General features: G+C 39.1%; 1 protein-coding gene across 1 annotated transcript in view; it reads left to right on the top strand.

The window, feature by feature from the left end:
- Nucleotides 1-3126: 3126 nt before the first annotated feature.
- The window catches only part of LOC103129379 (netrin-4), a 29945-nt gene continuing 6639 nt past the window's right edge, over nt 3127-26432 (top strand). The window contains exons 1-5 of the mRNA XM_007540443.2: nt 3127-3670; nt 6128-6681; nt 15980-16258; nt 21925-22051; nt 22882-23067. Of these exons, the coding sequence (XP_007540505.1) occupies nt 3625-3670; nt 6128-6681; nt 15980-16258; nt 21925-22051; nt 22882-23067 (1192 nt within the window). The 5' untranslated portion in view covers nt 3127-3624. The remainder of the gene's footprint in view (nt 3671-6127; nt 6682-15979; nt 16259-21924; nt 22052-22881; nt 23068-26432) is intronic.

Raw genomic sequence — 26432 nt, 5'->3', positions numbered from 1 at the left:
CAGTGTATGACCATTAGGAGGCTTAAACTGACCAATTAAAATCAAAACATTATTGGAAAATTATCTCAAATAGAGTAAGGATATGATCTTAACTGGGAAAGACCTGAAAAGAAAGAAAAGCAAAAACCTCCCATGCAGATGCTCAGTGGTCGTTAAAAAAAATACACACTTTCTTTTTCTTTTCTTTTTTTACGTTTATTGTTCATGACCTTCCCAAGACAATAAACTATTCCTGGATTTAAGCCACGGCTCTTTAAAACAATATGGCCTCAGTGTCATAAGATTCCCAGTCACTGTCTTGGCATCGACTCCAAGCCTTTCGTTTGTTGACGTCACCATTTGGAAAGAATCGACTTTGTTCAGGGAGCGAGCGGGAATTTTCCAGTCTGCTGCCTGATGCAGCTTTGAAGCCTGCAGAGGAGCGCCGAGCCTCTGGAGCCGCTGAACGGAGGGAAGAGGACGAGCTGACGAACCCGACCATGTGCAAAATCTTCCCACACTTTTGGTTCAAGTCCAGCGGAGAATGAAAAGTTACACAGTAAAAAATTAACAGCAAGATTTATTTTATTTAGCCTATCATATAAAAATATATGTTGGCTGTTCATCTTTCAAAGTTATATTTTAACCAACGTATCCTTACATTTATAAATGTCAAAGGTCTAAACTAAATATTTAATTTGGAGATAAATATTTAGCTAGAAGGCTAAATATTTAGTTTCCAAACTAAATATTTAACTTCCAAATTAAACATTTTGTTCCCTCCCCCCAAATAAAATTTAATTTGGAGCTAATTTTTTAGTTTTATACTAAATATTTTGTTAAACATCCAAAGTCAACATTTAGTTATAAAGCTAAATATTTAGTTTGAAATCTAAACTTTTAGTTGTTAAATATTTAATTCTGAGTTAAATATTTAATTTTCTAACTTCCAAACTAAATATTCAGTTAGATACCTAAATATTTAGTTTGGAAGCTAAATGTTTAGGTCCCAAATAAATATTTTATATAGAGTTCAATATTTAGTTTCCCAACTAAATATTTAACTCCAAATTAAATATTTATTTTGCCAGCTAAAAATATTGCATTACTCCACACTAAATATTTATTTTACAAACTAAATGTTTATCCTCCTAGCTAAATATTTCATTTGAGTTAAACGTTTATAAACGAATAAGTCTCGTGTTTTCTTTAACAGGCTAAAAAAAAATTATTTCTTTTACAGTGTAACTTTACAAACGAGGTTTAAAAGCAGAGCGGCTCAAATATATTTTTTTGGATTACAGTAAATATAACCTATAAAGTTGATTAGCGATGTAAAGGCCTGCAGGAAGCTTCACTGTGAGGCTGCAGGCGGTTTGGAGAGAAAATGTCTCCTTGAGGGGGAGCGGGACCACTGACTGAACACAGACAAACAGAACCGAGACAACAGGTGAGATAGTTTAGCTTGGCTCACTGCTTATTGGACACGGGTCACATCCGCAGAAAACGGGTCACGCTCCGATTACACAAACTGAAGTTTGGATACAATCCCCGAACGCAAGGGGGCGCTTTAACGCTTACTGACTCGGAAAAGTCCCAGTAAATCTGCTTTTGCGTCAATTATTGAGAGCAGACGCTCGTGTGGAAAACAGAACTTGACGTTTCCACGTTGCCTGTTTATGTCACTGGTTTTCTACGGACAGCAACATTGTCAATCAATCAATCAATCAAATTTTATTTGTATAGCACATTTCAGCAGCAAGGCATTTCAAAGTGCTTTACATAATTAAAATAAAAACAGCATGTGAGAGAGTTTAAATAAAAACAAAAAACAAAAAAAACAAAACAAAGGAGGTGATTGGTGCTCAGCAGAGCGATCAATCGGCGCTCCTCTCAGTGCGTCACTTTGTGAGACAATTAGTCAGGAAAGGAGGAAACAGAAATCAGCTTTTCACTGGGAATCCACACGGCGGTCCAAAACTGAGCACTGGAGGGAATTACACAACTGTTTATGTAATAAAGTGTCCTAATTTGGATTTACACCAGACACAGCGGCTATTGCGACCACAAACTTCAATTTGTTGCTCAGTTTACCCGCAATCATCTGCACCTTTATTAAAATATATAATCTAATGAGCTTTGACAGCTTTATTGTGTTGTAGCACAGAAGGCATTGCATATATTTATCAAGAGAAAAGCAACAGTCACTAGAAGCACCATAAACTACTGTAAAATACCATTTGAGTTTAGCTTTCAAACTCATTACCATCTGATTTTAAGGCATTAAAATATTCATTTCAAGGCTTCTGCAGTGCACTCATTTCTAAATATTGTAACTGTTTTGACTGAATAGTTGTAAATACATTATTTTATTGTATTTACTGTGAATCTTAGCTTTTTATTTTAACCAACTATCAGAGGTTTTAAAGGGATGAGTGTTGTGAATTTGCTATACACTGTGATCCAGGCGTTAGTTTATCTTGAAAAATAAATGTACTTTTTTTTTTTTTTACAAAAAGTTACTAAAGTAAATGTAACTAGGAACTAAGGTGGGTAGAGTTCCCAAAAATAGTACTCAAGTCAGAGTAGCACTACTTCAACTTATTTTTACTCAAGTAAAACTAAAAAGTAGCCATCCAGAAATGACTCAAGAGTAAAACAGAATTTGGTAAAAAGTACTGAGCAACTGATCAAATTATCAATCATCTAATATTTAAAAATTACATCATCAGACAATAAATAATAATAAAGTGGAAATTTTGGTATTTTAGGGAAAAAATTACAATAATTCCTATAAGTAACAAAAAAATTAAATCTGGCAAAATATATATATTTTCCAAATCAGTTTCTTTCAAGAAAAAAATTATAAAACTTTAATAAAAACTGCAGGTGTGTGTCTGTGTCTGGAGAATTTTTGGTTGAAACATGTTTGATCTTCAATCAGTGGATAGAAAATCCAGAAGTTTAACTGAAGTAAGAGCAGAAATACTTCATAAAAACATTACCCAAGCAAAAGTAAAAAGTACAGCGTAGTAAAAGTACATATTTAAAAAAAAAAGTTACTCAAATCGATGTAATTGAGTAAATGTAACTAGTTCCAGCTACAACACAAATAAAATAGATTAGAGTTTGTGGTTATAGTGTGACAAGATGTGGACAAACCTAAATGAAAGCTTCACTAAAAGCGGTTTGAATCGTAAATCGTTGTGTTTCTTTAAGCAGGATAATAAGAAAAAAAACGCGGAGGGAGAGAGGCGGAGCTGCAGCGCCGCTGTCACCAAACAAACCCTCCGCGTCTGTGCGCTCCTTAGAAATACATGACCGGGCGGCGGAGTCAGACTGCGGGGAGATGAACCACGCTGCGGGTCTGAGAGCTGCAGACGAGCCGAGCACCGCCGTTCATCCCTCCTCCTCCTCCTCCTCCTTTGCGGGTCTCCTTCTCTCTCTGCGGGACGGCACGCAGCGTCCGGGATCATGTTGTTTTCTCCGAGCGCCGCGTTATTATCGCCTCGTTGGGTCGCTGCTGAGTGAAAGAGAAAGTCCACACTGGATCTGAAGAACTTCTTTTTTTATTTTATATTTTCAAGATATTTGCATGGTTTTCCGTCTGGTTCAGTTCTCTCTGGATTATCTCTGCGAGGAGATATGCTGGTTTTATTTCTGATCAGTCTGGCCGTGTTGTCAGACGCAGGTAAGTCCAGTTCTTATCTCACAAACTAGTGCAATCAGCCACTCAAGTAACGAATACTGCTATGTAAAAAGCTTCTGGTGTTATAATAAATTAGTGCAAGCTGATTTTGAGGCAGGTTTTGAGGTTTTCCAGCTTGAGCTGCAGGTTCAGGACAATAAATCCAGCGGAACCTGACACTGTGGCCCTGCAGGGGGGTCATGGAGCGTCTGGAAGGCGTCTGAATGCAGCTCATCCCTCTCTATAGCTGCCAAACTTTATCTGTGTCAGAGTCCACGCAGGCTGCAGTCTGCGGCAGGCAGGTGCACAATGCCTCCATTATCCGGTTTTGCATAACATTTCCGATCGAGGTAAATCACTTGACTTGTGTACATAGACACAGTGAGTCAGAATGTAACTCTGCTCTGCCTTGCAGAAGTATTCATACCCCCATAAAGTCACATTACAACCACAAACCTCTATATATTTTCAATTGGATTTTCATTTTTTTGCATATGAAAATCTGCATTTGGTTCCCTTTACTTTGGCACCAGTTGTGGCACCCAACTGTAAATAAAAAAATGTTAAAAATTTGTCAAAAATGGGCACATTTTGAAGTGTTAAGTATATTATACTATTATTTTGTAGTAAGTTGGGCTGCTATGAACATGCAACAACTTTTAAACCATCCATTCATTGCTTGGCTAAATACAGCAAAGATTTAGAAGAAAATTGTTGTTCCAAATAAACTAAAAACATTTTATTAACAAAAAAAAAGAGCCCAAAAAGTTACACAACTCGTATTAGGGCAAATATGAGCAAATTAAGCAATTATGTTGCTTAATTTTCATTCAAATATTAAATGTTTAAGTTATTGTTGTGAATTTAAAAGAGAAAGAATTTGCAATAAGAGTATTTTTGCATTTTTAATTTAAGAAAAAGATTATAAAGTTGATAAATTTTGTCCTTGGTGCAAGAAATTTGGACCAAGTGTAAAATCCAGTGCAACCATTTGCCTTTAGAAACTATGTCATTGACTGAGTCCATCTTTTTTATGTAATATTGACCAATTTTAAAAATATTGTGTGGCACCTTGAAAAAACAAAAACAATGGAGAAAGAAACATGGTGGTGAAAGAATCATGCTATGGTGTGGCTTTCTTTTTCAGGAAGAAGAAAGCTGATGGGAAGAACTAAAAACAATTGCATAGATAAGAATGGTAGCTATGCCAACGCTAAACCTCAAACACATAACAATAGCAGAAGATAACCATAAACTGCTAAACAATTTTTTTCCAAGAAGCCAACACTAAACTGCTACATTCTTCTAAACCTTTGCAGAAGCTAACGCTAATCACATAAAAAACGTTAACCCGAGTGGAAGCTAACGCTAAACCACTAAAAATATCATAAAATAAGCAGAAGCTAATTTTAAACTGCTACACTCTTAAAAGCTTTGCAGAAGCTAATGCTAATCACATAAAAATTAGTGGAAGTTAATGCTGAACCGCTAAACATATAAAAGAAAACAGCAGAAGCTAACGCTAAACTGCTACACTCAAACTGTGCAGTAGCTAACACACTGATCACATAAAAAATTAGCAGAAGCTAACGCTGAACCACTAAACATATAAAAAATTAGCAGAAGTTAGCACTAAACTGCTAATGCACAGGACTTGTTTAGCAGAAGCAAATCGTAAACTGCTAAAACTAGCCAAAGCTAATGCTAACCGGGTCACAGTCTGTGTGCCACATCTTCATCTCCTTCTAGTTGACGACTGGTGTGAGACTCACAAACAGTTTCAGTTTCAGCATCTAGTTTTGCTTCCTATTGTTACTTTAAACCTGCATGGATAGGATGACCAAAGTCGAAAATGTCCAAGTTCATCCAAATCACGGAAATGGTAGGTAACATGTTATGGAAATAATTGGTTTAATAGGGTCAAAAACTGCGGCCATCTTGAAGAATGTCATGCTCATATTGAAATGTATGAGCATGACATCATACATTTCATAATAATACATTTCATAATGACAATATATTTCTTGTTGGGGAAATGTAAGGTAACTAACATGTTCGATGTTTACTGTAAATTTAGTGCCCATCATCTGATGTTACTTTAAGATAATTAAAATATGGCACACTTAAATACCAATTTGCATCACAAAATCCTTTTTTTTAGTTTGTTAAAATCAACAGCCATTGGTATCATGTAAGCTAAATACGAATGATGCTAATGATAGTAGGTATGTTACACACATAGAGTAACCTAGGGATGATGAACCATTTAGTGTTGACTTGTTGGTATGTTGGGCCCCAAATGAAAATCTGCTGAAGGTCCCAAAAAGGCTTGTGCCGGCCCTGCCAATAGCAAATGGACCTTATTGTGGTTCTGTGTGTAATAACTCTGTAAGTTCAGCTGTTTGGGGTATAAAACCTCCTCTACTTTGATATGAAATCTTCATTTATTCCTCTACCCAGGTGTTTCGGTGGAGGCGTTTCGAGCCGGTGTGGCTCCCCGCTGTGAGAGCAGGGCCTGCAACCCCCGCATGGGAAACCTCGCCTTGGGTCGGCGGGTTCTGACTCAGTCCGTCTGCGGAAACAACGGAACAGAGCTGTACTGCTCCTACGCCGACCCCAACGCCAACCCGGCCTGCAGCGCCCCCAAGTGCTTCAAATGCAACGCCGCGCTGCCCTTCCTGTCCCACTTGGCCGGCGCCATGTCCGACTCGTCCTTCCGCCACCCCAACACCTGGTGGCAGTCTGCGGAAGGCGTGGAGTCCGAGACGGTCCAGCTGGACCTGGAGACGGAGTTCTACTTTACGCACCTCATCCTCGTGTTTCGCTCACCCCGGCCTGCCGCCATGACCCTGGAGCGCTCGCAGGACTTTGGCCGAACGTGGAGGATGTTGCAGTACTACGCCAGTAACTGCAGCGCCACCTTTGGGCTGGAGGAGGGAAAAGCAGGCAGGGGCCGGGACGGAGCCGCCTGCACCTCAAAGTACTCTGGAGCTTATCCCTGCACCCGAGGGGAGGTGAGGTGAAACTCTGTCAAGACTTTTCAGAGAAAATAGCTTATCCGTGCATTTACATGTTTCCAAAAGCTTTTGATAACTTTTACCTAGGCCTGACACAGTATCAAATTTTACAGGACGATAAATCATCTCAGAATTTATCGCGATAAACGACAATATTGCTGTTTTGAGACCACTTTTAAGTGAAATAGTGGTACACAATCTAAAAAATTAACAAACTTTAAAGTCTAACATTTAACAGTATAACCAGAAAACATTTTAAATATCCAAAATAAACAAAACAAGCAAAGCAACAACTAAAATGTAAATGAACAAAAAACAGCTATTTAGGACTAATCCACCAAACTGAAGCCGTTTCGTCCGGTCTTTAGTAGAAAGAGAAAGCAACACCAGAAAAACAAACATGCAAATGGAAATGATCAAGCTTGTTTTAATTGATCTTGTGATTTATTGCTAATTGCAACAGGTTTAGACCTAAGTTTGTCCACATTTGCTGGCGAAACACAAAGAAGAATAGGTTGCTGCACCCTGAGCTTTTTAGTAGTAACATTTAATGTGAAAGTTTGGAAACTAAAAGTAACATCCGCCTCAAAAATAGTTTAAAACATAAATTAAAAACATGTTCTTGTTTCAGAGCTCAATATGGAAGTCATCAAATGCTTCAATAGACCAAACCTGGTCCAGATTCCCAACCACACTGGAAAAAGTTTTTTTTAATAGGGCTGAAACGATTAATCGTGATTAATATTGACTTAATCATCATGAAGAGCCAGATTTTTTAATCCCGTTGCATCAAAACCCCTTAAATATGTGAAGACAGTTTTTCCCTCTGGACGCAGTGTGAGTGACCAGATTTAAATCCGGTGCTAAAATCCAACCTTTCCTTCGCTCCAAACACACGCAGCTCGCTCAGGAGGCAGGTGGAGCGGGGGGCGGAACCACACCTGCAGAGAAAATGCTGGAGGTGTGTCAGCATTTTCCAACAACCTCTGGGGGAAAAAAAAAAAAGCTCTACTGATGAGATAATTTACATGTCGCGTGTGGACGGTAATCCGTGCTGCAGAATCAGCTATTTTCCCGTGTTGGCTCAGTCACCGGAAAAGTAAGGCTACAGGTGAGCAGTGTAGGAAGCATAGCGAGAGCAGAGCCAGGTGATTGAGTGCTTAATCGGCACGCTTTGACTGCGGCGCTGCAGAGCTTCCTGAGATCCACTGATGTTTAATTGGAAGCGTGTGAGTCGGGAGCCGCTCTGCAGCTGCTCTGGGAGCCTGGCGGTCATTTCTGCAAACCGTTTCTGACAGCTGCTGGAGCGCTGTGTGTAAACAACATTGTTTTCCTCCCTTGGTTTGTGGCTTTCTTGTGTTAGTGAGAGCCAGTTGTGCAGGGAGCCTGACCTTTGACCTGTGACGCATCAGCTGAAGAGCCAGATCTTAGAAGAGGTCAGGCAGCGCTCCGACGGACCAGCTGTTTTCTCCTGCCGCTCAGCTGGCCGCTCTTTCTCCACCTCTGTAATTAGGCTTCACCCCTGAACCGGAGGCTCCAGAGCAAAACCAAGACAGCTGCACAGATTCTTTACACCACGGAGGCCGTTTACCTCGTTCATACACGGCAAAAACACAAAGTTTACCAAGTTAGCACACTGGAAACAAGACAAAACTAACTTACAAGTAACTTTTCAGCAAGATAAAGGAGCTTGTTTTAAGTAAATGATTCCTTAATATTGATAACGTACTAGAAGGCCTGTCACAATAAATTCTGATGTATGATAAATTGTTCCAGAAGTTATTGCAATAAATGATAACATTTTTGTTTTGGGACCATTTTTAAGTGCTGTAATGTAAACATAAACTTTAAATTCTAATGAACATTTAACATCAAAATAAATAAACAAAACAACAAATAGATTGAATTATTTAGTCTCTGTAAATACAAAATGACTATAAGAGACACAAATCACCAGACTGACGACTTTTACAATTCAGTTTTTGGTAGAAAGGGAAAAAACCATAAATCATGCCAATCGAAATTATTACCTTTGCTTTAATTGATCATGTGATTATTTGATTTATTGATTATTGTGACAGGCTTACATGCTGGTACTATGGGAAAAACACAATTTATATACAAGTGAACTACATTTTCTTTAATCAATTTTAAGGAATTATTTACTTAAAATAAACTTGTAAAAGTTACTTGCAAGCTACTTTAGTCTAATCTCGAGTGAACTAAGATATTTGGACTAGAATCTAAACCAAAAATACTGGAGATTTTGTGTTTTTACAGTGTAGATGCTCACAGATTCAGGACATTGCTTCCAGGAATATTTGTCTGATTTGCTGAACATCTCCAAACCAAACCTCAGAGCAGATCTCACTGCCGTCTTGTAAATCTTCTTCTTCTTCTTCTTCTTCAACTTTGAAGGGTTGACCCAAGGTGCTTCAACTCATTCAGTACCTCTCCAGTCTTCAGTCTCACCTTTACAAAGATAGTTGTTGGTTTTACTGAATTTAGTTTTGCAACACATATTGAAGAAATACTAGCTTGTTTATCCAATATCTCTTTGGCGAATCAAATCAGAAGGGCGAATCCACAGAATCCTTGATAATACAGTAGAAAATATTGTTGTTATAAAATCTAACTGGTACCAGAACTAAACAGCTCCAGAGCTGTTCTGAAAAGCAATACCAGATTCTCAATAAACGGGTTTCTATCAGAAACAGAAGAGGACAAGTATACTTTCAAGATGTTGGACATGGTTTTGTTTAATACTGCAGCCCATTTATTTTTAAAGGGGACCTATCATGAAAAGTTCACACTTTGCACATTTTTTCTACTTCCATTTGGTTTTCTACTGCTTATAAAAACAAACAAGTGCTTAAAAAAACACCCAACTGTTTTATGGCAACACATTAATGTTTTTTTGGTGTCTGGAAAATGAGCTATTTCAAAAACTTTCCTAATGTAACGTCACAAATCAGCAGCCTCGGGGTTTTCCTTAGTGTATTATAAGCCTGGCGGGCCACCAGGCTTTACTTGTGCCCCCACTAGGTTTAGCATTACTTATTTAAAAAAAAATTAATGTTTGCATTTTTTAAGACTTCATAATTGATGTTCAGATATTAATCTTCCAATAGCACATAATTATCAAAAACACTCAAAAACACGCAAGCTGCTGTTTTTGAGTGGTTGGTCCTAGCGCCCAACCAATGGGCTTAGCAAGTTTTCTGGGGAAAACCTTGAGCCTGGCAACCCCAACCCGTTACCCAGCAACCCAAGCAGAGCTCCAGTCTGTTTGGTTAGCTAGTTTTACCGCTGTACAATGGCTGATGGAAAAGACAAGTGTTTTGTTAACTTACTATCCAGAAATCACTTGCTGCATTCTTGTTGGTTGTGCAGGAGGCTCCACTTTTGCTTTTCATTTGTATAATTGTGCATCTGTTTGTAGGAATTTTTAGGCATGAATGTAAACATTGAGTTGGGCGTATGGCCAGCAGCAGCTTATTTCGATTTACACTGGCAAGAGGTCCTAAAGCAGAACTGATCAGACTAAAATCTCATCATCTCATGGATGATTTTGTGCAAAACATTTTTAGCATAGCTCATAAACATTTCCTAACATGTTCAAGGAAGCATAGTCAGACACCTTTAAGGCTAAATGTATAATCAGCACAATAATAAGCCATGGCGTTATGCTGGTTTTGCAAAACAAAAGCTTTATCAGTAATAATTAGCTTCCACCTGCATCAACATGACTGAAAACTGACATTTTTGACCGCATAAGGAGTCAAAACGAGGCTCTGTGTGTTGTTTTTAGCAGCCATCAAAGCTCTCAGGGTTGCATGTGAGCTGCTGGGATCAGATAAGTGAGACTGGAGGTTTGGAGCCGGGTGTCGGAGAAAGGGAGGGTGAAGGTGTGGAGGGATGGGGAGTTGTAGCTCGGAGCGATTGCAGGCAGCAGGCATTCTCGGTTTTCTGCTTCTCTCCTTTCTCTGGCGAACATAAAAGCGTGTCATCTCATGTGCTGAAAGCTTTCCGTGTTCACCTGTGAAGTGGTGAAAAGGTGATGGCGAAGAGACGGAGGGAAAGTATTCACGCGTTCATGAGGTCAGCTGTAAAATGCAAGTGTTTGTTACGCAGTCTGACCTCCTGAGGGAAGAGAGACCAAAACTCCACCGAGTGGAGAAGTAACTTGTTAGATTTACTTGAGTAACTTTTCTGAAATAGAAAATACTTTTGGGAGTATTTTTACTACGTTCTACTTTTTACTTTTACTTGAGTAACTTTATTATAAAGTATTTCTACTCTTATTTGAATAGATTTCTGGATTCTCTACCCATTGAACAAAGAAGAAATTTATTTTTTACCAAAGATTCAGACACACTTTGCAGTTTTTATTAAAGTTTAATAAGTTTTTTTATTTAAAGAAACTGATTTGGAGATTTTTTCTTTTTGTTATGTTTGGTTATTTACAGACATTACTGTTATTTTCGTCTGTAAAATACCAAAATTCTTTGTATTTTGGTCCACCTGATGGTCTAATTTTTAAATATTAAATGATTGATAATTTGATCAGTTACTCCAGTATTTGAGTAAACTTTTCGCCACCTGAGTGAAGTTGGGTCAAAAGATCAACCAGCCCCCCTACTTTGATGAAATCAAAATGACCTTCAAATTCACACGCCAATTTTGTCTGACTTGGAGAAGGTCGGGGGGCTGTTTGACCTTTCATGACCTCTGGAAACATTTCTTAACATCCTTAAAATATTACAAACATCTGACACCAATTTTGTCTGATTTAAAGAAGACGGTGGGGCCCTCTTCATTTAGGTCTTTTCACCAAATACTTTTTCTACTCTTAAGTAATTGGACTGCTAAATATGTTGAAGTACTTCTACTCTTACTTCCGCACCATTTTTAGGTACTCTGCCTCCTTCTGACGCGCGCGCGCGCGCACACACACACACACACACACACACACACACACACACACACACACGTTTGTTTTGCTATCTTTGTGGGGACTTTCCATTGACTTCCATTCATTTCTACTCATTTCTACAGCCTAAACCTTACCTTTACCCTTTTCCTAACCCTAACCATCACATACCTAACCCTAACCCTAACCAAAACTCAATTCATACCTTAGCCCTAACTCTGACCCCTGACCCAAAAACAGGGTTTCCCCTCGTGGGGACCAGGCTCAGGTCCCCACAAGGAGCGATTGGTCCCCACAACGTAGCATATGTCAGGAAAATCGTCCCCACAAGGTATTACAAACAAACGCACACACACACACACACACACACACACACACACTGGCGTGGCTATCTTTGTGGGGACTTTCCATTGACCTCCATTCATTTCTGCAGCCTAACAACTCAATTCACACCTTAGTCCTAAACTTAACCCCTGACCCAAAAGCAGCATTTCCCCTTCGGTCCCCACGACGTAGTATGTGTCAGAAAAATGTTTCCCACAAGGAATCACAAACAAACACACACACACACACACACACACACACACACACACACACACACACACACACACACACACACACACGTGTTTCCCTTTTCTGTGCTCCAAACACACGCTCTGGCCTCCGTGCCCTTTCAGATAAACACATACAGTCGCTCTCCATCTGTCTGCTGGGAAGGAAGTGCCGTTTCTTTGAAGGATGTCGGTCCCATTGGCTAGACGCCGCCGCCGCCCCTCCCTCCCAGAGTTTCCCTCTCTCCGTCTTTCTGCTTCCATCAATGCCCATTGTGCCTGTTTACCAGATTACAGTGCACAGTGCTTTGATGGAATTAGGCCTGTTAAAGCTGGGCTTACTTTACTTCGCACACTGAAACAGGAAGAAAGATATTCAGTGTCCCGCAGTGAACTCACAACCTCAGGCCTGAAATCTGTTGCATTTTTTAATGGCAGGTGAGGAAGGCTTTTCATCTCCAAAAGGTGCTTTGAACACAGTCGATCCGTTCGGTCTTTTCAACCTCCAACAATGACGGTAATAGTTGATTTCCTCTGCCACTAATGAATGTGAATGTTTTGAAACATGAAAAAGGATCAAATACAAACTGAATTCATGAAAAGCTTAGTTTAAAAATGAGCATAAATGAACTTGATCTTGCTTTTCGCCCTGATTTAATTTTTTCCCAGGCTTCAAAAGCCATGCTTTCTGCTTGGAGGACAATCCTCAGCCCTATTTACAGTAAACGAGATTCTTTCTCCGTTCACACAGCTTAACAACTCCCAACAACACAATTAGTCAGCAGAATGTCTAACTTCCTTTTTAAATCGGCTTTACAAGCAGCTGCAGTTGTCAAACTTTGATAAAACTTTAAATGTTTTATCAGTTTGTGAAATAAAGCCCCTAAATATCCCTACAGTTTCTTGTTGAAATCTTTAGATTTCATCAAATCAGATTAAAGAAAAAAATTAGTTTTAGAGGCTTTCAGGTTTTTAGTATGTTAAATATGTAGAGTAAACCTTCTTGTACTGAAGGACTGACAGTGACAGAAGTTACTTTACATTTAATTTTTTGGATTTATACAAAAAATACTTTTAAGAATTTTGTTGATTTGTACAGAATACAATGAAACTGACTCTCCTCTTAAGCAGTCAAACATAACAACATAAATCTAAAAAATATTTATCAAATAACGAAAGGGAGCAGTTTAAATTGACTTTTAATGGCCAGATATCATGGGGTTGTAAGAAAATCAACTGAAAATATGCCTGAAGTTTAAGTAGGACAGATGGCGTCATCCAGAAAAAATATTTTGTCACCTGTGTAACTTTAGTGCAGTTTAAGCCTCGTGATGTTATTTGATTATTTGGAGAAAAACACCCTTAAATTCCTAGGTTGGGTGCCTGTTTGTTAGGTCATCTTCTTAGACATTTCATGTGGCCTCCTATTCCTGAAATTAGCTAACGAACACTATATAAATCCTGATATGAGCTCATTTAAGCTGGATACTTTGCTATGATTTCTACATGCTGTCATCATTCAGCTTTCATTTGGGTCGTTCTTCTATAGGTTGACTTTGAACCAAGAAAACATGACACTGCACTGTCCCAGCCTGGCTGATGGTGGGACACCATGTGACTCAAAAAGATTACATTATAAACCTGAAACTCATACTGAGCCTTTTCATAGTGGGACACTCAGAAAAACACAGGCGTCATCAGCGTATTTGCAGACTTTTACGTTGTATCTCTAAATTTAAATGAAAAGAGAAAGAAATAAAAAGCTCAAAGTGGGCCGTAGTGGGACTGTGATCTGTCGGTGCGTGTTTGAGTGCATGCCAGCAGCGGTGTACGGGTGTGCTCATGTTGCCGTGGCGTTGCTGGGCTGTCGTTGGCCTTTTGTCCAGTCCTGAGTTATGTGGATCTGCATCTTCATCCCCGGCTTTGTGCTGCCGGGCTCTTCGTGCTCTCCTGTGGACCTGGCGCCCCCTCGTCCTATTTGTCGTGTTCTCTTAATCGTGGATCACAAAGCCGTGCCCCTGTGACCTCATCCAATAACGAGGAAGTTAATAGCGCTCCTCCCTTCAGCCAATCAGGGTGGAGCACCAAGATGTTTCCTACACCTTACCCAAAATATAAACGATATCAACTTGTTTTATTCTCCAGCCAGGGTTTGGAAGTGACACCAACTATTTCCCCCACAACAACAGCAGTGGTGTTAGTTGCCAGCGGCAGCAATAGCCATGGCGATGGTAGGCCATAAAGGGATCGTCAATTCAAAGGATTTTCAGGGAACAGACAGAGACAGAACGGGAATGCACTTGTGCAAGGATGCCCAGCAACATCAAGGTCACCTGAGGTTACATCCAATGATGCTGGGGTGTAAATCATGATCCTAAACCAGCTCCCAATAAAGGAGCAGATGAGCTGGTGTGTTTTACTCTGAATAAACAGACATAACCCTTCAAAGAAGAGAATGAAGTAGATGTTACAGATCTCCAAAAGACAAAAGTATTTCAGATCTAAAAGTCTTGAAAATGTACAAAACCTGATCTACTGGTTTCTGAAGCTACATTTGGTAAAACAAAAAATAAAACACAGGAAAACTTCTACCAACTTATACTATCCAAAGACTCAAAAATGTATCCACTCTAATTGGCTTGAAGTTACTTTTAGTGCCAAAAACATGATGTTGGTAATAAGCTAATTGTTGACAGAGTTTAAATTTGAGTGGAATGGAAGAACATTGCGACTGTACTGTCACTGTAGTTCAGTTCAACTTTTACAAGTAACAACCAGACTGTACAAAAATTACACTTTTAGCTTCCATTCACTTTGTTTATGTTTTATGCAACCACTGAAAGGCCTCCCAAAATTGACCCTATGCCACTTAATCATTGGAGGCGCCAGGATGGACATTGGAAGTGAGGATCCGGAGCGATGAACTGAGCGACTGAAGTTGTTTTCTAAAGTTGCTTTTGCCCGTTTATTCATGGCTTCTGCTTGTTTGAGTCGAGCTAATTTTGAGCGTAACACACCTGGTTGGAGCTCATAGGCGGCGGTGTTTACGGAAGCTTGAAACAGCTTTACAGTCAGTTTCTAATCACTGTCCAGCATTACGGTGAATTATAGCAAACAGGATTCTCCATAGATTTTTAATAAATCAGAAAAGTTGAGATTTTTACTGAGTAACTTGGCAGTTCAGAAGTCTGATGGGTTCAGGATTTAATCAATTGCTAAACTCAAACATCTCCCTACTATGTTTTATGTGTAAAAATATGAGACCTGCAGGTGCTTTCATTCACTGTTATTTTGTTTTCAGAACGGTTTTCTAATTCTGATAAGTTGTTTGAGAAAATGTGCTGTATTTTGGTAATGCTGGTCAGAACAGGAGTAAAAATTGCAACGTTTACTTGAATCTTGCCCTTGTAAATTGCAGGCAGTAATTTTTGGGAGTTCAACAGTTTATCCACTTGAGGAATTAAACGATTGCACAATTGGACGGTGTGTGAAACTCAAACACCCTCCAACCAATTTCTTCTATTGAATGGTTTAAAAACAAACATCAGTTGCTCCATATATTTACTTTATATTCTAAATGGAGTGAGTGACAAGTGTTACTACACCATTAAGTGTGAGGTATTTGCTATGAAAATCTGTTTTGTTTGGACAGTTTGGCTATTTTCAGATGCTAATGGGCCGTACGAATGCCCAGGTATTTCAAACATAGAAGCAAAAGTTACATCAGACATGTCAAGTTTCTTCAGGTTTTCTTTTTTAACAGGGTAGCATTCCACATCATTAACTCAAAACGTCTCTCTCTGACTGCTAGGTGATTTATCGAACCCTCCCAAAGTGGCAGTCGCTGGATCCGTTCGGGTTGGAGGGCCAGCAGCAGCTGAGGGTGACCAACATCCGGATCCGGCTGCTGAAGCACCAGCCGTGCCCCTGCCAGGTCAAAGGTCTCGCCTCTACAAGAAAACCTCTTCCTGTTCAGCACTTTGCCATCTACGACCTGATAGTGAAAGGAAGCTGCTTCTGCAACGGCCACGCTGAGCAGTGCGTCCCTGCGCCCAAATACCAGCCCACCAGAGACCGGACCAACCACGTGGTAAGAGCAGAAACGCCTGGGAAGTTTGATCCAAACTGCAGGTTCTTGACAATTTGGCTAAAAAAGTTTATAGATATAAACAAATGCAAATTTTAGCTTTTTCTAGGGTGTTTTTTTTTATCTTGAATTTTCACATCAGACTGGCAACTATTAGTATTATTTACTATTTATATATTACATTAGAAACTATGGCTTATTTGTATTTACATTATTTTTCAGAAACATTAACTTTTGTGCTTTTGTTGCTTTAAAACTTAAAGAAAAATAAAATATTTCTTTGAAAGTGAACATAAATTTCCTTTAGTAAATATTTACAATTTTGCGCCTACAAACAATTTTTATGTAGGTTTGTAAATGTTGCAGACCCTTTTTTTTTTTTTTAAATAAACATTGGATTTAAATTTAATTAAAATGCTACAGCATGAGTTTAAACATACCATTTAAGCCTCTTTAGACAGAGCCAGGTTGTTTTGGATTGTTTTTTTTACTTAAATAACCAAATCTTCATTTTAAAAACTGCCTTACACAATTATTCAGATCATCTTTGTCTGATATTTTAACTTGTTTTGAAACACGAATGTCTGACAAAGAAAAAACAGAATAAATCAGTAAAGAGGAACTGTATGCAAAGCATGGCTGTGACCTATAATTTACTATGTTTACGGCTTCTGATGGACATTTTTTAGGCACTAATAACTACGTCCAAAAGCCTTTTAGGTAAAACCGTATGTCCAGTAATAACCGGACATAACTGGCTGAATAATCAAATTTTGTGAGCTCATTCTTTTCCTGAATTCTTCTCTGAAAAATATTTAGTGAAACTTTTTATTTCTACTAGTAATCACCTCTCTAATGCTAGTAAACTTGTTTTGTTTAGACAAAATGACACATTTTTCCAGTCTTTCATCGTTATCTGGCAGTAATCACACCCTGTAGACGATTTTCTTGTTTCGGTGAAATCAAGATGTTAGGACCAGACATCTTAAGAACAGTTTAGTTTCTTTGTGTCGACTGTTTTGTTTATAACATTTGAGGAGGGGTCACCTTTCCGTCTTGGTCAGATAAACATCTGTTTATAGCAGAGTCAGGAGACGGACGTTTGTGTTTGTTGATGAAAGTGTGAATCGGCAATGTTTTGGCTTGAGTGTGTCATGGTGGAGAGCTTATCGATAAATCTCCACAAACACAAATTTAAGACACACAACCAGTTTGTTTTTCTGAAACGAGAAAAACTGTGGTGGTATTTCTCAAGATAAACAATATCACTGCGTCGACTGTTAGGCTTAAATTTCTCTTCAGATCACTAACAAAATAAACGTTTGTGATACAAATCGCGTGTTTTTACTTTTATAGAATGCAAACAACAGTTATTTCAGCTGAATGCGAAAGTCATCAGTTAATAGCACTGAGACGGCAGAGGTAATCTGCTTTTATATTGCTGGATTTCAGGGCTGCATTTGTCACAGTTGATAGTGTTTAATACAATGAAAAAGTGGGAGGAAATATAATCTGTGGCCACTTTAACTCTGATATATACTTCAAATTTTACTATCAAAAACCTCACCTGAAGTCAGAATATCCAACTTCAAAATCCAATAAAATAACTTATAACAGTGTGTAATAGTTGCAGAAGTAACTTAATAATTAGCTATTTTAGTTTATATCTTATTAAATTAGCTGCAGTGATAGTACTGCACAAGATATGTTAGCAAATATGCTGCTTTAATATTTAAAAACATAAATATGGAGATAAATTTCTCCATATTTATAGAGAAAAGTGTGTTTTGTCGTTTTTAGATGCTAGAGTCACAATCAGACTCTGTTTACGACTTTGACTTGTTAAATTAGCATCTGTAGATATTGTTAGCATTTAGCTTAGACTGCTAAAGAGCATGTATTGCCTCTTCATGCTAACTTAGCTTAGCTGCTATAGAGTCACAATCAGACTGAGTTTTTCACTTGTTAAATTAGAGCAGTGTTTCCCAACCCTGATCCTCAAGGCACACTGTCCTACATGTTTTAGAGGTTTCCTTGCTTTAATGTGCCTGATTCAGCTGATTGCAGTTCAACAAACGCCTGTTAATCAGTGATCGACTGAAATCAGCTGGGCTGAAGGAAAGAAATACCTAAAACATGCAGGGCAGTGTGCCTTGAGGACCAGGGTTGGGAAACACTGAATTAGATAATCATTTCCATAAGATAGTTCTGACCTGAAAAGCAAGTAAACACATCAGCTTCAGTTAATTAGCATCTGGAGATATTGTTAGCATTTAGCACAGACTGCTAAAGAGCATCTACTGCTTCTCAGAGTATATACAATAAGTTTGAATTATAAGAACAGATAACTTCTTAGGTTTCCCCAAAATATTGAAGGATGTCTCTTTGCTATTTTGGTTAAGCTAGCTGACATGCTAGTACACTAACCGCTAACAACAATTAAACCTAATTAACCAAAATGTTTGACTGGCACTTTGATGAAAACTAAATTTGAACTTTTTCTGATGTTTTAAATTTAAATGCAATAAGCACATTGTTCATAGTTCCTTGTATCATTAATTAGTCAATCTGTTATTTACTCAAAGACACCACAGCCCAACATACCAGACGCAGCAACTAAAACGTTTTCATCTCTGAATCGGAAATAGAGCAAAACATTTTTGGGATATTTTACATGATAAATACACAGGACGATTCATGTGTTTCCTTTGAGACTAAAGCTGCTGATATCTGATTTATTGGGCACAACCCTTTAAATCTGAAAATCTGACTATTGCCATGCCAAGAAATTCCAAGTAGCTCTTTGGTTTTCACAAGGATTTCCTTCCTTTGAGGGCAGAAAATCTGGCCTCTAAACCACAAGACTCAAAAACCCTGCTCTGCTTGTCAAAATAACTCCAGTCATAGAAATACTCATTATTTGCCTTTTCACAGAAATGTGTCTTACCCGATTTAATATTTTTAATTTTAAATAGTCTTTTCCTTGCCTTACTACGTTTGCAACGTGCGCCATCCAGGTCCAGTCGGTAAACACGGACAGGTTATATAAATACCTTTTCCTGCCTATCAGCAGTTTGCTTTGTGCCTCCATGTTAGCAGACAGCTGCTGGTTCTGGCAAAACCCAAACAAGCAGAGCAGCACCAGACATGAGATGTGAGTAGAGATTAAAGCTAACCCCAGGAAGGACAAAATAGGGTCGCGTGTTTATTCATTTTTAATTTTTTCAATATAAATTTGAAGTCTTTGAAATTGGCCTTTTCATGTTGACTTTACTCACATCTGTGCCTGTTTTTGTCCATCTAAAGTATTCTTAGGAATGCAGTGTTTTGTCTTCCCCAAGTGTGAGCTGCTGTGCAGTAATCAGCAGAGAAAGTTTCCCCGGCAGTCATTACTGCTCAGACACGAAGACGAAAAGAGCTCGTTTGTTTGTTGTCCCTCCACAGGGGTTTTGCGGTTCAGGGTGATTACACTGTCTGATGGCTGGCCACAAAGCCAACACACACTCTGTGACATCCACGGTCTGCTACTGTTGCATTACCAGCAATTAGTCCACTAATTGAGAGTAGCTGCTTCTGAATCCATGCGCCTTTCTTTTCATGTCAGTTTCTGAACGTTCCAACGTTGTAATATTCACACTTTTTTAGTTGAAACTTTTCGTGTGAAATCTGACTCATTTGATCGTAATCTGTGGGTTTGTCCGTGTTTCTTTTGTAAAAACTTAACTTCAAACGTACTGCTTCGCCTTCTTTGCCACACCCACCAAACTCAACATTTACACTCACACGTGAAAATGGCTGCAAACAGATGTGAAATTATACAACCGTACATCTTTGAAAAGCAGAAGTGAAACCTCCCGCACAACCAACAAGAATGCAGCAAGTGATTTCAGGATGTTAAGTCAACAACAAAACACTTGCCTTTTCCAGCAGCCATTGTACAGCACATATAGTGGTGAAACCAGCTGACAAAGCATGCTGGAGCTCAGCTTGGGTTGCTAGGTAACGGCTGATCTCCTCTGGTGTTGCTAGGTGACGGGTTGGGCCTGCTGGTTTGTGACGTTATATTCCAGAGGTTTTTGAAATGGCTTGTTTTCCAGACACCAAAAAAAAACATTATTTCATGTTTTAAGAACCTAAGCTGTTTATAGAAGCAGTAGAAGCTCAAAAGAAAGCATAAAAACAAGGGGAAAAAAATTAATTTTGCAGAATAGACCCCCTTTAGATGTTGAACTTAAAGGCGAAAATGAGGAAAAGTTCCATGTTTGCAAAGTACTGTTGACTTTACACAACTGGGCGTGTGCAGCTTTCAGTGTGTACATGAGTTAACTATCCCTTATCACAGGATGGGAAATGTGAAATGGGCTTAAATACCAGCTGTCTGCCCTTTTCTCCTTCACGTCTTCCTCTTCTTTCTGGCCTCCCTCTCCACCAGTTCATCACTTCTCCATTTTTGTGAAACGTGTCATCAGGTCTCCGGCCTCTTGCTCGACTGGCCCTCTCATTTGTGCGACCGCTCCCCCCTGTCAGTGTGAGTGAAATGTGTGTAAAAGCGAGTGTATGGTGCTGGTTCATGCATAGGGCGTGTTGTTTACGACCCGCTCCTATAGCGTGTGTTTAAGGCTGCTCTCAGATCAGCGTATCGCGCATCAGTCGCCGTGGGAAACAGACGCAACACTCGATCTGCGTTCTGCAGCTTTGGCAGGCTTGTGTGCGCGTTGATTAGTGCCTACCTAATCATTGTATAATTGTGTGTCCTACATTACAGTTGCACAGTGTAACGCAAACAAATAAAGAGCTTCCTCAGACGCTTCGACCCCTCTCCCCCCATCATTATCCAGCATGCATGGCATTCCAGCTCAAAGGAATGACAAGGAGATTGTTATTGTGCTCTCTGCACTGCATACTTTTACTCTTCTCATACACACACACTTATAAACGCACACACAGGCCTTTCAGAGCAGCGGCCTGTTTTTATTTCCAGCATTGAAGCAAAAATAATCACCAGTCTGTCGCTAATTTTAGGAGAGAAATGTTAATGGAGGGAAAATGTGATGATTGTGATGAAGGAAAAAAATGGCAGGATTTGGAAAATAAGGACAGCTCATCCATTTACAGTATGACACGACGGCCTTTGAAGTTAGAAAAAAAAGAGTACTTTTTCAATTTCTGAGTTTTTCTTTGGCAAAAATGTATTTTCCATCTGCAATGTCCCTATATGAGATCAAGTGATGATGCATTGAAGTTGTGTTTTTTCTTTCCCATTCCTCCTGGAAACATAACCTTTGCTGTGCAAACGAACATGTGGTTTGATGTTATTTTGATTTACAAACTGACCAATATCGTCTTGAAGATAAGCAGCAGAGCCTCCGTTTCTGCGCCTGATTTAAACTGAATTGTTTTAAGAAGTGCTTTAAATTGTTTTCACATTTGAGAAACTGATCATCTTCTGCCCCAAAAATCCTAAACTAATTCTGTCTTATGTATCTCAATCACCACTACATGTCTATTTAAATATACTGTATTTTTCTATGTTAGTAGCTTTAAAATTGCTTTCTTCTCATCTTAACATTGCAGGACTTTTTCAGTTGTGATAATATTTGTAAGAAGGGAAACTTACATGGAAATTCAGTTTTTTGTGTCATTATTTAGCATTCAACTTTTTATTGCAGGTTCATGGGAAGTGTGTGTGCAGACACAACACTGCAGGAGATCACTGCGAGCGCTGCGCTCCTCTTTACAACGACCGACCCTGGCAGCCCGCCGACGGACTGACAGGCGCGCCGCACGAATGTCGCAGTAAGCTGGACAAACATGTGTAATTCACTAAAAACTACTGTGATGTTTGATTGCTATTGGTCTGCAAAATGTCAAAGAATTTAATTTTAAACCAGAATAATTGACTGTTGATTGATTGGCATTTAAAATGTGTCCAGCTGTTTGTATATCTGAAATCCAATCACTGAATGCGCAGTAATTTAGCACTACTGATAGCAACGCTCTTGAAGAAACTAAAAGATATTTTCAGTGTCAGTAGAGAGTCTGAAGAAGCAACTTTCACTGCAAAAACACAAAATCTTAGCAAGTATTTTTGGTCTGGTTTCTAGTGCAAATGCCTTAGTTCACTTGAAATAAGACAAAACTAACTTAAATGTAATGTTCGATGAAAAAGTACTAGTTCCACTGGCAGATTGTTTCACTTACAAGACACTTTTCATCAATATTAAAGAATAATTGATTTAAAACAACATCCTATATCTTGCTGACAAGTTACTTTTGGGTTACTTTATCTTTTTTCAGGTGAAATAAAATATTTGCATGAGAAACTAGACCAAAATTAATTGATAAAATTGTGGGGGGTTTCTACAGCATGTTGAGACATGCCTGCAACGAGAGAGAGCAGCACTTTCAGCAGACAATAAGAAGGCTGAATGTCTTAAAGTAAAGTTGCTCCAACTTAAAATATTAAAATCTGCTTTATTCTGGCTATTCAAATCCTGTTTTACAACACATTACAAAAGTCTAAAATCTCTTAGCGGAAGCAGGAACAATCTTAATGTTTGACCAGGAAGTTGTTACATAACAAAGCCAAATATAAATATTGTTGAATTCTTTTATTTCCCCTCCAGAGTGCAAGTGCAACGGACACGCTCAGAGCTGCCGTTTCGATTGGACGGCGTGGAGCGATTCCGGCCAGCGAAGCGGCGGCGTCTGCGACTGTCTGCACAACACAGAGGGGCGTCAGTGTGAGAAATGCAAAGCTGGCTTCTTCAGAGACCCACAGCAGCCTCATGCAGCTCCAGACTCATGCAAACGTAAGAGTCACTATCAAAACGCTGGCATAACAACTTCATAAACACCGCAAATTTTTATCTAGGATGAATTTGTTCCAGTTGTTTTGAAAAAGTTTGACTTTTGTCTCTGTAGACCATAAGATAGTTTCCATTCCTTAGACCAGGGGTTGTTTTCGTTTTGGGCCAAATCAAGATCATGAATGCTCTTAAAGGGCCGGTTGTTGCAGAATATATTGATAAAACCTGATCACAAACTGTTAAAATATCAATAAATTCTTAAAATTAAATAATATTAACGAACATCTTTTCAGTCCCTCCAGGATTTTGTGATACTTTTTGTGATTTTTTTTTTTGCAATAAAAATCAAAGTTTTTGTGGTACTAATTTGGAAATATTTGCACTTATTTATGACGATAAAAGGGACATTTTATGCAGATCATGGACTGGATTCTGATATCAAATAAGGCTGAGGCAGATGTTTAGTACAAGTAAGAAAGATTTTGACAATTTTGGAGAAAAATCTTCAATAAAGTCCCAATCATGTATTAGGGTAAAAAAGTGCAGGGATTTGTTGATTTTGTGTGAATTTCCATGATAATTCTCAACAAACTGGAAGGACTGATTGATGTAATTTGACCATTTCTCATTCTCTGCAAATAAATATTAAATGTTTGCTTGTAATGTCAGAGACATGTTGTTAGTAGTTCACAGAATAAAAGAACAATGTTCATTTTACCCAAACGTAAACCTATAAAAAATAAGTAAAATCAGAGAAACTGATACATTTTAGTTGTCTCTTAATGTTTTCCAGAGCCGTAAAATATTTTGACTCTGGTCTTTAAAAAGCAAAATTTCCACATAAGCTTACATTTTGGTCCGTCTGATGATGTAACTTTTAAATATTAAGTTAATATTGTTTAGATCAAGTAAATATTTTTTACTCAAGTATTTCTACTAAAAATATGTCAAGGCAGTTCTGCTCTTAATTGAGTATAATTTTTGCGTACTCTGCCTCTGCCTGTAAATATATTAGAGCAAATAGTTTTGCCAAAATGCCACAACATGAACCAGTGATTAATTACACCCTGTCTGACAAAATGTTGCTGGTGTGAATCAAAACATTAACCTCCGCTGGCACAGCGCTCATTCTGAGAAGGAACGCTGAAGGAAGGCTGCCATCGCAAGCCGGGACCTGTCGGACTGCGCTCAGTCCCGGCTGGTACCTGACTCTGAATGAGCGAGTGAGACGGCCCACGCTTTATCCACTGTTAACATCGTAGTTAATCATCAGATGGCGGCATTCCTCCTTCTTGACTCAAGCTTCAACAAAAGGCTCCCGCTTGTCCACGTCGGCTTGTTTTGCCATTTTTCAGACGTGACTCAGAGCTCAGTTAGCTCGGGGATAATCATTGTCAGGGGCTGTAAAAATGTGAGGGTCGTTTCTCCTGCAGGGATGCAGGGGGTGGTGCTGCCCTCCGCTGATGAGGACGACTTAAGTAAACATGAGATAGTCATCCATAAACAGCGCGGTGGCTACATTCACCCTCTGATTATCTGTCAGATTTGACCGAGTGAGCTCATTCCTGCTGTATGTGTTTGTGTTCGTCAACGTACATCTCACTGAATTCAGAACAATCCAACAGCAGCAGACCGTTAAACAAAGAAGATGATGTTATCGAGCGGAGGAGAGATGCCGGAAAAGTCCCAGTGTGCACGTTGTAGAGATGATATCTCTGTGCTGCAGACGCACAGCGGCTCTACAGCAGAACCCAGGCTCAGTTTCAGATGTAGATCCACATTTAAAGAATAGAAACAATAAAGATGGATGGATGGATGGATGGATGGATGGATGGATGGATGGATGGATGGATGGATGGATGGATGGATGGATGGAATGTTGGATGGATGGATGGATGAAATGTTGGATGGATGGATGGATGGATGGATGGATGGATGGATGGATGGATGGATGGATGATGGAATGTTGGATGGATGATGGATGAAATGTTGGATGGATGATGGATGGATGGATGTATGGATGGATAAAATGTTGGATGGATGATGGATGGATGGATGGATAATCTGACAGATTTTGGGATTAGATTTGGATTAGCCAGTAAATTTGCCCCACTTCGACAGATAATTTGATATTTTCTATCGTTGCTTTTTGCTTTTCTTCCACTTTCTGACCCGCCATCTTGCTCCCATTAAGATACATCCAGAAACTAATGTTGCCAAAACTTAATTTTACTCCATCTTTAATTTGGCACATCAGAAAAATGAATCTCATGGACAAGACTGAGTCCAAAATATCTGGAAAAGTTGACGACGGCCTTGTGCCTCTAACCAAAGGAGAAAATGGACGTTGAACTTCACAAAACAGTTCAGGTTTCAAATCCTCCTCACAAATCGAATGTCTCTCTCCTGTCTGCCACATAACACTGATCTGTCGGCCAGTGGCAGTGATGACTAATGGACTGCACATGAACTTAAAGGTGTTTCCCATCATGTGTCTTCCTGGTATCTCTGATAAAGGTCACAGAAGCAGATTCTCCACCTTCTTTACAGCAGCTGTAACCATGTCAGAACTGAATCTTACTGATTATATTGGCTACATCATCTCACCTGTGTGCCTGATTGATCGGGGGAAAAAGCAGCGTGTGCATGCCTCAAAACACCCCTAAGATGAAGGTATATAGATTGTGCAATCCGACTGACAAAAAGAGGAATTTCCCTCTATTCTGAGGAACATTTTTATCATACCAACCTCTGAGAGGCCCTGGAAAGAAACGCACACCCAAACAGATTAACTGAAGGTAGGGTTACAGCTGGAGATTACCGTCTGTGTCTAGTCATGTCACGCTCATTAAGTGTCCATTGTCTATCTACACACACACACACACATCCACTCAATCTCCATGTTTTCGTTAATTCACAGTCCCATCAGGAAGCGCACGTGTTGAGGCTTTGCCTCCAACCAAGGCATGATCTGTTAAACATTACCAGGCTGTGCACAACAACACAACACAGACGTCACCTTGTGTGCCTGTTGGGTATACAGAGGTGATATCTTTATGATTTTATGGATACTGTAGTCAGCCCGGTTTTAAGATAAGTTTATCTTATCTTTGCAGTGGTGGATGGTTGATCTGAACGACTGTCCGGTTTGATTTTAAGACAAATGTGACATCGTTCAAAAGAAGGCACTGATGCTGTGGTTCATTAGCTACAACCAATCAGATGGCATCAACTGAGTGTGGCGTTGTTGCTGGAGTTTCAGAAATTTCTGTAAACCTCACAGGTTTGGTAAAAAAAAAGAAATCATCCATATGTGTTGCTGATGTCAGAGGTCAAATGGATGGGAATACCTTGAACCTTGAAGCAGA

Source organism: Poecilia formosa, unplaced genomic scaffold (genome assembly GCF_000485575.1).
Source record: "Poecilia formosa unplaced genomic scaffold, Poecilia_formosa-5.1.2 Scaffold540, whole genome shotgun sequence".
Taxonomy (NCBI): Eukaryota; Metazoa; Chordata; class Actinopteri; order Cyprinodontiformes; family Poeciliidae; genus Poecilia; species Poecilia formosa.
Note: the sequence above shows the minus strand (reverse complement) of the source record. Positions and strands in the feature narration are given on the sequence as shown.